Source organism: Cupressus sempervirens, chromosome 8, assembly GCF_028749045.1.
Source record: "Cupressus sempervirens isolate cs-2001-9-10 chromosome 8, ASM2874904v1, whole genome shotgun sequence".
Lineage (NCBI taxonomy): Eukaryota > Viridiplantae > Streptophyta > Pinopsida > Cupressales > Cupressaceae > Cupressus > Cupressus sempervirens.
This window is the reverse complement of record NC_143125.1, coordinates 428,208,676-428,222,555: the sequence shown is the minus strand read 5'-3', so window position 1 is coordinate 428,222,555 and position 13,880 is coordinate 428,208,676. Positions and strand designations below refer to the sequence as shown.

The window sequence follows — 13,880 nt, the reverse complement described above, 5'->3', positions numbered from 1 at the left end:
ATCACCATATGAAAATACATATTGTAAAAAGTATTTGTTCCTTTGGTGAAAATGTTCTGCACTCTTTATGGAGAAATAAATTTCCTTCTTGTACTCATAGTTTCATGTGTAATTTGATTTGCATTTCGATATTTATAATGTCTTCATTCTTGATTTCTATTTGCTAATCTCAATCTTCCTTTTATCATATCATATATTTGGAATTATTTCATCCCTTTATTGGATAATGGTATCCCCATTTATCATTCTCCCTGAAATGACTTTTACTCCTTATATGCAGCTTATTATAATTTTTTATTCTGGGAAAAGTACTTCACTGATGTAAAAATTTCCTTCATTCACTTTATGCTCATTTTAACATCTTCAAAGACAACAAGTCTCAATGGATGTCTATATACTCTTCCCAAAGCCCTTAGTCCGCTTCTTTCACAAATTTTCAATAATTTTATCTAATTCTATGACGGCTGTGAAGTTGCAAACCATGTAATTGTATTTTTATTTTGAAAACTTAGGAATTACACTTAGTATGTCAGGGAGACATTATAGTATTTGGATGACCTTATTCTTCTCTCTGAAATATGCTTGAAAGTTTATATTCCTGTTAAATCCATTTTGCCCAATAGTTGGGGTCACGATGATTTAGGGTTTTGATGTTTCATTTATTTAGCCCGGACTTTAATTTCGAAGAAACATTTGTCTTCTCGATAACAATGTATTCGGTATCACTCCTTATTAGTCCCTGCCTTATGTGTAAGGCAGGGGACTAATGTTTTTGTTTGACCCCCCCTGCTTCCTCCTATTTCTTTTTTTTTCAATAAACAAGCATTTTATTCCTAAAGTTTACAGACTGAATATTTTTAAATTTATTTATCAGAACTAAAATCCTTTTTTGTAATTGGTCAAAAGCTATTTTCCTGGGCATTCAGCTTTTTTTTTGGAATTGAAAAATGTGAAAATATATCTAAAGGATAAGAACATAATTAATGTTCTTGTCAGAATATAGTCTAACTTTCCAGACGTGTCATAAATCTTGATAAGCTGCTACAATTATGATGGAAGCTTTTCACTTCGAAAGTAAGAATGGTTGTACTTGCATCTTACATTTTAAAACATACGTATTTATTTTTTCTTTACAGCTCATGATCCCCTACGGACACGCTGAATCATGATCCCCTACAGGCACACTGAATCTTCAAGTATATGCTTTTACATTTAGTTAATTATGGAAACTAATGTAAAATGTATTATAAAATTAATCATGTCATAATGTTTTTTTAAAGATTTTTTAATAATTAGAGATTAACATCTTTTCCATTCGTACTTTATATAACTTAATTTACTTTTTAAATGCATACAAATAAATCTTTCATATGATTATGAAAATTAATTTAAAAATGAGTTTATAATATTGAGTATATAACTTTACTTTCAGAATTTAGATTTGATTTTTTAATTTGTATTTGTATATTAACTTATATTTTGTATCATTTAATTTTTTTATTTTACTTAAAATTTATAAATTGGACATTTATTATATCAATGTAACACTTTCAACAACTATTTTTGTGATTTGCACAATAGGATTCATGTTTTCCCTATACCAACTCATAGTAATACACAGTTGTAGGAAACTGATTTGAACTTGGACTACTTGAACATCAGTAGAGAAAACATGACCTGCATCATTGCAATCAATTGTTTTACACAAAACAATCCATAACTCATGTTGTTGCACGTTAATACCAAGCATGTTCTCCACCTAAACATAGAAAATAATACAAAGTCGTATACAAAACTAATCCATTCACAAACGTAAACATAGAAAATAATACAAACTCGTATCCAAAAGTAATCCATTTACTACAATGACAAACTACAATGCATTCTGTCTCACACATATATATTGCAAGATGACAACTACAACACCTACTATGATCCCAAAAGGCAGGGACTCCAGCTCTCAGAGAGCTCTTGTTTCATGAGACCTCTTTTTGTGTGTACGATTAGTTACATCGATGGATATAAACTTTGCCAAGACCAATCTGTGCTTGCTCAATGAATGCATCCGATGATAAATCTTTTTTATAACTGTGATATTTGACGCAAACCTTTTAATGATTGTCCATATCTAATTCCAAAGCTTCTGTGTTGGCGTGAGCAGAGAGAGGTAATTCTGGCTACAGTTGTGGATTTTAATTATATACCTGCCAGTTTCAGTAGCATTTCTGTATCTCATCAAACAATTTCGCGCAGCATTGCTATTATTACATTTATGAAATGATAGCTGCTTGAAAGCGGCCTATGAAAACATTTTAATATGTTGATTCCACATTTTGCTTGAATGCTCTTCAAAAGCATCTATAATATCCGATAAAAATCCCAAACCCTTGGTACTTTAATGGATGCCCCTTCGCTGTTTGAAAAGCTCCCATTTTGTTATAGGCACGGAAGATGCTGGTTTGGTTCTGTGTCTGTAGGTTGCATTTGATAAAATCTTTTATGTACTTATAATGTTCCTTTCTCTATAATCATGAGATTGTACACTCGTTTGAAAAAATAAATCATTTTCAATAATAATATTTGCTAAAACGTGTTCAATGTTTTTCCATTCATTACGGATATACAAAGATGGTCATGGACAGTACGTAATTCACAGTCCTCAAATATGATAGGTTTACGATAAGAGAAATTGGTGGGGTATGGTGAAGAATCGTATATTCTTGTTCAATTTTCTTAGTTTTTCCACATCGTGCAAATGATTGTTTAATGAATAATCATACTTTGCAGCTATTTGTAAATATTGTGCAGCTTCATCTTTTTCCATCTTTAAACAAGACATTGGCTAAAAATTCAATCCTTGATAATAAACAGTTATAAACCTAGGCTTCACTGATTACTGTGTGTGTTGATTTTTGAAATCTTTTTAACAAATTATTTCATATATTCCACATCATGGCATGAGGCCACAAAACAGTTTATATATCGTACCCATACCTCTGCATTTCATACGCCTGTCTGGGCAGATCGTGTAATGACTGTACCGTATATGACTGAGGAAATAAAACAGTTCATCTGCCTTATCTGAGCTTCTGTATTTTAAATGTTTATCTAACAATTATTAATCTGTTGTAACAAATTCATTGCGTGCTTTACTTGGCATCATGAAATGGCCTACCCTTTGCACATTTTACCCAAAACAGTTGTATTTGTAACAGCTGGCTTTTCTTCAACTATTATCGTAAGAACAATGGGATCAATCTTATAGGGGCCAATGGGATCTGCATTTGATACTTGTTATGACCAATACCAACTCGCACTTCCTCATTATGTTATGAATCACATTTCTCAATTCATAACTGCAAACGAAATCCGAATAAAGTAACACAAAAACCCTAACACCTGAGGCAAAGTATAAGTATATTAGGCTAACTTCATTTTCCATAAAAAATTTACATGTCCATAGATGTCAATTGTTTCATCGACATCTCACTCCCTTCTGAAATGATAAGAGGGAGCGGCCCACAACTTTGATATTTACAATAAAATATTTGGTCGCATAAGCCTCAACTTCGATGAAAAATATTTTCTTGCATACACGATAACTATTGTCTCGTCATGGGCCCAGCAATATATTACCAGCAATATATATCGCCAAGTGGTCTGAATGCAGTGGTCGATTTAGTGGTCTGAATGCAGAGTCTGCCGTTTTTATCATATTACATCGCAAAATATAAACAAAGGGGCTACACATATCGATCTGCAATCAGCAGACACCTACAAGGCACGAGATCAGGATAGGAAATAAGGAGGGAGGAAAGGAAATAAGGACGCGGTCTCTATCAGTTGATCAATGCAGGGGCGGATTTAGGGGTTTGGTCGGCAGTCTTGGCAACTGGTGGGACCAGTCATCCAATGCTAAAGCCTTTGTTATTGCTAGTGGGTCCATATTTGTGGGCTTCTAGATGATGATTTTGTCTGCTATGGTGTTCCTCTCTTTCAGCGAGCTCCATTTAAGACAACATTATGTGCCTCCAATAGGTAGATAGGCAGATCCCAGGTACGCCCTTTCCCTTTTTCTTACATCTAATTCTGCACCTGTTCAGGCTTCCTTTGTTACTTCTCCTGGCATTGGTAAATTTACAATGGTAAAACACCACAAAGAATCTATAACAAGGCACCAGTGAGAACAATATGGTCCTCATGGAAGGAACAAACAGAGTAATCAAAGAAACATCTGTAGAGAAGATACTTGTATAAGTATCATTGATTGATCAACCAAAGATAAGAGAGGAACAGTCAGAACTAGATGGGTCCACTTTGCAAAACATAGGATCTGACAGTAACAGGGTGGCAAAGAATCAAATAGTCAGGGCACCTGTAACAACAGAACAACAAACAAGTCTGGGAGAAGCTACGAAACACAATGACATCTCTGGTAATAGTGGCTTGGTCCTGACATACGGGGATAGTTTAATGCATAGCAGCATCATCAAGTGGAATCAAGGGAGCTTCCTCATTCTTCCAGGACCCTCATCCGGACACACGAGTTCATTCAATCTTGGAGGGACAAATGGTAATTTACCCACAAACACTCTGAGCTTCTCACAAGCCAGCGGACCACCCACAGGAGGAAACTACATCTATGTGAATGCCAAACAATATAAAAGAATAATTAGGCAGAGAAAGATACAAAAGTTTAAAAATGCAAAAAGAGGGAAGTTAGCAGCTTTACTTCCGAAACCGATTCCACAAACCCTAGACAGCGCAAGGGAGGGGGAACAAGGTCTGAGGCCGACTGAAATCTCTGAAACAATTAAGCGGTTTGATAATATTAGAGATATTAACGGCAAAGGGAAGACAGATAATTCTCAGGTGATAGACACAGTGGAAGATGGGCTGCCAAATAATTACAACCCCACAAGGACACCTATGACGTGGTATCCAGATATCTTTGTGAACGATTTGGTAGCTATGAAGGAAAGGGTGTGGGCACTTAAAGAGAGGAGCCAAATAGAAAGTATCACAATGAAAAGAGTTACTGAGGATAACTGGAAGCTGGCAACGGAGGTCAAGTCACTTAGAGAACAAATTCAAAAACTGCAATTTAATATGGAAAAAGGAGAGTATGAATTAATATTGTTAAAGAAAGACGTAGGGGAAAAAAGGACAAGTACTATGGGAGAAGGAGAGGCTACGGAAGAAGACAAAAACCCGCAAATGAAAAATATACAAGATGCCATGGCCAATATGGAAATAAAAGAGAACCAACTCAAAGAACAAATCGAAAAAGTTAGAGCATGGGCTAACATAGTAAAGGGGCCAGCAAACACTCCTATTGACAACATAGAAAAACAAGTTCGGAGACAGATTAGAGAGGAAAATGAAGGAAATGAGAAAGCAGCAAATATCGTCATCAAAGGGCTACGAGACTATGGAGAACAGGAGAAAACAACGGATTTAGTTAAAGACTTCTTTAAAGACCAATTAGACTGGCATGGAACAACCATACAAGCACAAAGAATCCGAAAATGGATTAGAGGAGGCAAAGACAGACATGTTAGAGTGACAATGAGGAATACAGGGATAAAACAACATTTTCAGCAAGAGGAAGTTTCTTAGAGGCACACACATATATCTTGATGATGATCTCACCGTAACTCAACAAGAAGAGAGGAAGGAATGGGAAAAAGTGAAAATAGCAAGAGAAAATGGCAAGTGGGCGTGGCTACAAAATGGCAAAGCCCAAATCAGCAACAAAATCACACGCAATAAATAGGAACTCGGGCCCACCCAGGAACATTTAACTATAGTTAGCTGGAACTGTAGAGGTTATCCTTGGAGAAGAGGACCTGGGTTAGGGCCGATAGCTAAAGATAATGACATCATTATGCTTACCGAGACTCATGAACATGATGGATGTAGGGTTCCAGATTTTGAAGGGTATAAGAAGGTATCACTGTGGAATGAGAAGATAGATAATGGTAAGGGGCATGGAGGCATCACCGTTTTAATAAAAGAAATTTGGAGCAGATTTGTAAACTTAGAGAAAGAAGATGTAAACAATCAGTATATTTGGATAAAAATAACAGAGAATCGGATTTCTACAAGGGTGGCAGTCTGTTACTTCGCCCCAAAAGGCTCAAAAATGTATAAAAAAAATAGACTGGATCGAGAAGACCCATTCGCTGCACTCAAAAAATACATAGCAGCCTTTAGCTCTTTAGGGGAAATAATGATAATAAGGGATTTCAATGCTAGAACAACAAACAACCAAACTCTCAATCTTAAGGAGAGTTACAATGAAAGCAGAGACCCAGTTTGGCTTGAAGAAGAAGGGACACAAAAAATGGGAAAGATCTAAACAGGATAGCATGGGAAAGATAAATCATTTTGGTGCTGAATTATTAGGCTTATGCTGCCTATATAACATGGTCATATGCAATGGTATGGAAAAGTGGCCTAAATCAGGTGGAATCACATGCAAAAGATACAATGGACGAAGTGTTGTTGATTATGTAATATGTTCGCAAGACTATGTCGCAAAGATAATAAACTTTGAGATAGAGGATTGCCCCATGGAGCTAAAATCTGATCATAACCCCATCTTGATAAGGGTGGCCACTCACTTTAAAGATCAACATATTGTCCCAAAACCTTTACAGAAGAGGAAGATGATTCCGATCGGCAAAGTTTTAATAACACAAGAAAAACATGATACTTTCCAAGACTCTCTTTTGCGGTTGTCTAGGGTTCCGGGAAACCATCCCAAGTCTGATAAACAACATTTCATGGACAAGGATAACCTTGTTCTTACTATCATTAAAGCATTGGAGGAGTGTAAAAGATCTAGGGCCACAAGAGAAGCCAAGAACACTTTTCCGGCCAATCCGTGGTTTGATGAAGAGTGCGAAATGGCAAAAAAGAATTGGAAAAAGAACATGAACAGAGAAAGTAGAAAGGAGTATGATCAGATGATTAAAAAGAAGAAAGAAGAGTATGTGAACAAGAGAAGAATCGAGTTGATTAATCTTGGTAAAAACAGCCCCAAAAAGTTTTGGAAAGAGCTTCAGCAGAGAAAAGCTCAGATATAGAACAACATAACAGGAACCAAGTGGCTGGAATATGCCAAGACTCTACGAGTGTGATCTAGGAGAACGTAGAACCATGGAAACAGAGACTACAGGGAAGTTATTCAGCGAAAAGGATATTATTCAAGGCATAAGGAGGTTAGCTGCTGGTAAAGCACAAGATATAGATGGGCTACAAGCTGAATACCTAAAATGGGGTGTTGAAACCCTCACACCACATATCACTAAGATTTTCAATAGTGTCAATAGAGAAGGTTTCCCTGTAAAATGGACAAGTGTGGTGATCCCACTCCACAAAAGTGGAGATATAAACAATCCTTCTAATTACCGAACCATCATGATCAATCCACTATTCGGCAAGTTATTTTGCAGCTTGGTAGAACAAAAAAATCAGCAATTGGGCTGAAACAGAAGGCAAATGTGCAAAAGGGCAAGCAGGCTTTAGACCGAAACACTCTACTATAGATTACAGCATCACTCTGAGACACTTGATAGAGAAAGTTTGGGACACTTCGGGGAACGAGGCTTTTTGTTGTTTTGTGGACTTAAAAAAAGCATTCAACACAGTGCCACATAATAAATTATGGGATAGAATGGAAGAGTTGGAAGTTCCTAAAGAACTTAGATCAGCGGTTTACAGATTATATGAGCAGGTCAAAGCTAAAATCAGAATGACAGAAGGGCTATTAGAAGATTTTGACAGCAACATCGGGGTTAAGCAAGGATGTCCGCTATCTCCAACATTATTCGGGCTCTATATTGACAAGTTAGAAGAGTGGATAAACAAGATCAATGGTGAGGGGGTGCAGCTGGCCCACTTCGTGATAAGATTGCTCTTATATGTAGATCTCATAATTCTTGCTAAGACAGCTAAAGGTTTGAAAGAACACTTGAAAGCACTAGAAATTTTTTGTCATGAAGAAGGAATACAAGTTAAAACTAGCAAAACCAAAATTATGATCTTCTTGCTGAAGAAGAATAGGGGCATACAAGATGAGTTTCTATTTGAAAATAGCCCCCTTGAGATTGTGAAAGAGTACAAATACTTGGGCATTGATTTTCATAACAAACTCAATTGGGATACTTGCAGATCAAAAAGGATACAAGGGGGATGGAAGGCGTTATACTCTTTACAAAACAAGTGTAGGAATGCAGAATTATGGGATTGGACGACCATGAAAACTCTTTTTGGTTTGCTAGTCACTTCGGTTATTCTATACGGATGTGAAGTGTGGGGCGGTAGTATGTCCGAACAGAAATGGCGACAAGTAGAAAGAATTCAAAAACACTTCATCACATGCAATCTTAAAGTCAAGACCACAGTTCCGTATGAGATCCTTTTGGCGGAGGTGGGTTCCTTTCCATTAGAAGCCATCGCATTAGTCTAGATGCTAAGCTATTTAAAGAAAACCCAAGGTCTGGAAACACATCGTTGGCCCAAGTTGGTCATAGAGGAAAAACTTGTGAGGCGGAAAATCACATGTATGAAGCAAAATGACAAATGGATGCGAAAATGGGATATCAACATCCAAACTTGCCCGGATAACATTAAAGAAATAAAGAAGTTTGTCAATGAAAAATTCCGCAATATTCTGTGGACAAGACACATAGGACAGAATTTTTTTTATTACATTAAAGAATTTAATCCCACTTCTAGTCATGATGAAAAGGCCTATATAAGAGCACCTATTAACTGGAAAGCAAAAATGTTGATGGCACAACTTAGAACTAGTTCACATCAGCTGCGACGTGAAACTGGTAGATGGCAAGTTCCAAAGGAAGAATGGGTAGACAAAACATGTTTATTCTGTAATATGGGAACTGTTGAGACAGAGCAGCACTTTGTCAAGGAGTGTCTAGCTTACAACGACATCAGATCTGGTTATACAAAAATACTGCAAAACAAAGACTTCAACTATTTATTCGAGGAAGATCAAGTGAAGAGAACAGCGGGTTTGATTATCAAACTTCAGAGAAGGAGAGACAAGTTAACCAAAACTTTGCAACTGACTAGTTTCACTCCTAACTCGGGAGGGTGATTGCATGGGTCCCATAGACTACTTTAGTCTCGTGGATGTCATTAAAATCTATCATATCATATCATATCATTCATTTTAAACAAATATTTTTCTGCTCCTTTTTCGTTTATCTTCTTGACTCTCCCATTGATATCCTAATTGCTGTGTAAGAAAAGATGGGACCCCACCATTTTAAAATGCATTTCATAATTTGAAGACATTTTATTAAAGTAATATTTGAATTTTGTTCTAAATTATTAAATCACTTTGCCATGCATGTATTTCATAAAAATATTTCTTTCTTTAACTCACATCCTGTTCTCATTCTTGGAATTTGATCAACGGTCATCCTGAGATCACAAAGATTGGTAGGCTTAAACATCTGACCAAAGATCATACTGCAATGAATAGCTCTGAGAAAGTTATCCTTGATTGTAGGCCATTATTTGTCGAAGATAGCTTTCCAATGCTCTCTAAAAATTTTAATTGCTAAACTTTAGTAAACTGCTTTTACTTCTGTCCCTGAAAACATATCAATCTGATTGTTGAAGCTTTGCAATTTTCCACCTAAGTAAATAGACATACTGAAGGCTATGATCAATTGGTTTGATTTTAAAATCACCTGATCGTGAAATTTTAATTTTCAAAATAGGCCCATTGATATCAGACAAATGCCAAACTTGCATAAATTGTCTTTGGTTTGGACCTTGTAAGTTTTTTTAAATGATGTAATGGGGCTCTGAAAACCTGCATAGGAGCTCACTGTAGCATAGAGAATTGCAGAAAACAATTGATTTGGTGTGGGAGTTGACAGGATAAGAAATTTTAATATAATAGAAGGCCACTTTGATTGATTTCGTAATGTGTAAGAGACATTTCTGAATAAATCATAGATGTATTGGGTTGCAAAAAACTATGAAGTGAGAAATTCCAAATTGTCATATAAACAATTGAAGGAACATTGGGATTGGCAAGAGAGACCATATGTTTTGAAATATTTAGTTTCAAAATGGCTATTTGAAAAAGTTATGATATATTATCTGTAAACTCATTGAGACTTGCCACTTGATAGATGTATCAAAATCTGACTTTGGGGACCTGAATGTCAACAGAGTTACATTTTTATGAGAGATAAGGACTATTGACTACTGAATTCACTTGTTGAGCATGGGATTCAGAAGGTTATTTTTTAGGGTTTCCTTATTAAATGGAACTCTGAATTTAGGGTTCCAACAGTGGCTCTGTCTGGGGATGTCTGCCCCTGCAGGCATAGCAAGAATTCAGTTTCTCTGGTATAAGCAGACCATGTACCAATCACCTCTCCTCTGTAGATCATGTTAAAAGTTTGGGGGCCCCAAACCCCAAAAACTGAACATTAGTTTCTCCCTGGATCAAACACCTGATTTTGATTCTAGCAACATGAAAATATTATCACTGCTTGCTTGATTACCCTAATCACAAAGTGCGCTATTCACTTTTTCACCGTCATTATTCCTTTTATCAATATGGTCGCATTTCATTGAAAACTCCTCTCCGAAAAAAGTGTTCTACTGCACAATTAAATTTATCATGCTTACTGATTTTAGTAGCTTACTGCCATAGATTATGAAAGCCATCCTCCAGCCTATGAGATGCAAAGTGTTCACATCCTGGTTTATATTATAAAAACAAACTCCTACACCGTGAGTAGCCAACCGATAAAACATTTCTACTATTAAATCCTAGCTATGCTATGGGTTGAAGTGATATTCTAAATTTTTCTGTTCATTAGAAAACCAATTCGTGCTTGCTATTTGTACAGTAGAGCCTAAATAAGCAATCTTTCTAAGGATGTTTTAATCATATTGTAGCTCCTAGCCTCTATAGAAATTCCATTTAGCAGAAATTAGCATTATAATCGTTTTGGCTCAAGGAGAACTTTGGTCATGGTTAACATAATCATGGAATGACTGATTTTGAAAATTCAAAATATTGTGGATTGGCTATCGTTAGGCCTTAAGGTCTAAAGGTCAAAAGTACACATAGGAAATGGAGAGTACAGTCCACAGACAATCTTGTATATGCTAACAATGAATTGCATCTTAACCTTATTTAATAAAGATAAATGCATTTGGAGCTGCTTAGGGAGAATTCCTCGAGCATTTGATATGTTTGGCAATTATGAAAGCTTGAAATAGCCTCACAACCTCCAATGTATTTATGTCAGGAATCTGATTTCAACAGACCTATACCAGTAGTTCAACATATATGATGGGTGGCATATTAGCAGTTGAAATCCATCACATAGTTTAAAACTTTAACGCATATGAATAACTCTCTGTTCCAAAGGTTGGATTTGAAATGAATATGTGCGCACGCATGCAAGGGTGGGGTGCACGTGTGTATGGGATGTATGTGTGAAGAGCTTTGTTTATCTGCATGCATGTGTGAGGGTGTGTGCGCCTATACATTTTTGTGCATGTGCATGCATGCAGGTGTGTGCATATGCCGTTAAGATTCATTTTATATGGTCCCTTTTTCTCTCCAATGTGGTTTTGAATATAAAATAACTTCATATTGTCTGTTTTTTTTTTTTGGGATTTAAATCTCCTTGTTCCTCTTGGGCAATGTCTAATAAAAGGTATGCCAAACTCATACAGCCATTGCATACATTCAAGTGTCAGGTAGATCAGTGCACCTCTTGAGTGATTAGAATCCACAGTTTGTAATGTCTACCTCTGCGACCCTCAGTATCTTGTATTCCCTGACATGTTTTATATAAGTTTTTTGGAAGCGTCAGTTTGCTTAAGGACTATTTATTTTTTTGTCTTACACTCTTCTTTAACTTATAAAAGTTCATATGCATGCACTGAATGTGCAAGTTAGTTTTGTAGAATGCCGTAAAGTGTCAGGGAATAACAGCTAAAATTGTTGCCAGTGGGTAACTGTTATCACGTTTCATAATTTTTCATCTTGATGACATCTAGATGCACATGTTGTAACTTATTCCTTCTATAAGCTAGAGGCCTGAAGGCCATTCAAGAAGGGTGTGCATCATAAGGTTGTAATGAGGAACAAATTAAAAAGGTTATCTGTTTATGTTTGCTAAACTACATTTTATTCTTGATTTCATATTTTCAGTCAAGAGATTACGACACTCAGTGCATCTAGACTTGTGCTGGACTTAAAAAGCAATATTTTATCCATTTAATTTTTTCCTTCTGTTGGATGGGATTTCTCTGTCATTTTTGTACTCCCACATACTGCAATCCGAAAAGAGGATTATCGTAAGAAATTTGGCAAAGCTATTGCAGATGTTTTTCATCTCCTCCTGCCATATTATTTGATTATTCTCATGATCTAACATAGGACGGCTCTTCTATGCATTTATTCAAACAATTTTGTTTCTTTCACCAGTCAAAGGAAGAGTGCCTAAAAGTTATTTTTAGTCCAGGATATTCTAATACTCCTGTTTTGGACACAGCTTTGCTAACCAGGTAGCAGTTGGAGCTAATGATATTTTTACAAGTCTATCAACAATACACAGCATGCTCGCAGGAGATTGCGCAGAAGAAAGGCTTGTTCACATAGTTGAAAACCTTCAGTGTTGTGCATATGGCCAGCATGGTATTGTAATACGTGTATCTGGGTCATTTGTTCTTGGAAGCCAATTTATACCTACTGGGGATGGTGTGCAAGTTGAGGGTCTTTCGCAATATTCTTCATCAGCCTTGGCATCACAAAGAATGGGAACATTTAATGAACAATTCATCATGGAACCAGGAGAGATGATTGGTTGTTATTACATATTGAAGCAGGAACTACACATCCAACAGTGAAAATTCAAGCAAATGCATTTATGCTCCCAATTCTTTGTCTGCATTTGCATAGTGTACAGAACTCATGTGGGTAATTGTGAAATCTGAAACTTGTGTAAAGAAATATAGAAACTGATCTCTATGGTTCCTCAAATCACTGGTTGAGATCTTTGATTGTATCACATATTTTAGAGCCAGCAAGCAACAGGCCAAAAATTGACAAAGGCAACATCCACCAACCTGATAAATAGGATATAATTCGGGGAGTATTCATGGAATCACAAGAAAGTAGAGAAAGTAACAACATGAAATAGACCAGGAGATCACAGTTCAGATTGGAACTTAATATGTGGCTGATAAGAGAACCTAAAATATCCCTTAGTTAAAAATATCAAAATGGATTTTATTCTAGTTATATATTTTTCTTGTTGGTCCAAAATCTGTCGATCTTCTATGATGAGGTGTAAATTAAGCATCCCTGGGATTTTTACTAGTAAGTGCTATCTTTCTATGCTTAGTTTTCATGTTCTGCTCTAAATTGTAAAAATGTTTATGTAATTTATGAGAAGCCTTTTTAATTTCTAAATCTCGCTTTTATATTTCTACATATTATTGATCCTTCTCACAAGGTACAAATATTGTGCATCGTTTGATTGACTAATATTGGAAGAATAAAATGATCATTCAAATTTCTTTTGTCAAGGTAATGATTGAATATCTTTCTTCGTTGGTTTAAGGATTTTAAATTCAAATTGACTAATATTTCATGTTTTGATTGCATGAAAGTACGACTAGTCTCTAGTTGCGGTGGATGTATTAAATTAGAAAATTGTGAGAAACCAACGCAGCTGCTTTCACACTTGATTTTGTGTTTGGGGCAGATCCATTCTCATTGTCAAGCCGGATGGTGAAGTGTGACAGTATGTTCCTGCCATTCTTCATTTTGTTAGTATACGTTACGCAAATATAGAAACATG

The 13,880-nt window shown here is 36.0% G+C and overlaps 1 protein-coding gene across 1 annotated transcript in view; it reads left to right on the top strand.

Moving 5' to 3' along the window:
- The window catches only part of MKK3 (mitogen-activated protein kinase kinase 3), a 137,927-nt gene extending 124,438 nt beyond the window's left edge, over positions 1–13,489 (top strand). The window contains exon 9 of the mRNA XM_089797986.1: positions 12,570–13,489. Coding sequence (XP_089654112.1) covers positions 12,570–12,924 — 355 coding nt within the window. The 3' untranslated portion in view covers positions 12,925–13,489. The remainder of the gene's footprint in view (positions 1–12,569) is intronic.
- Positions 13,490–13,880: the final 391 nt, after the last annotated feature.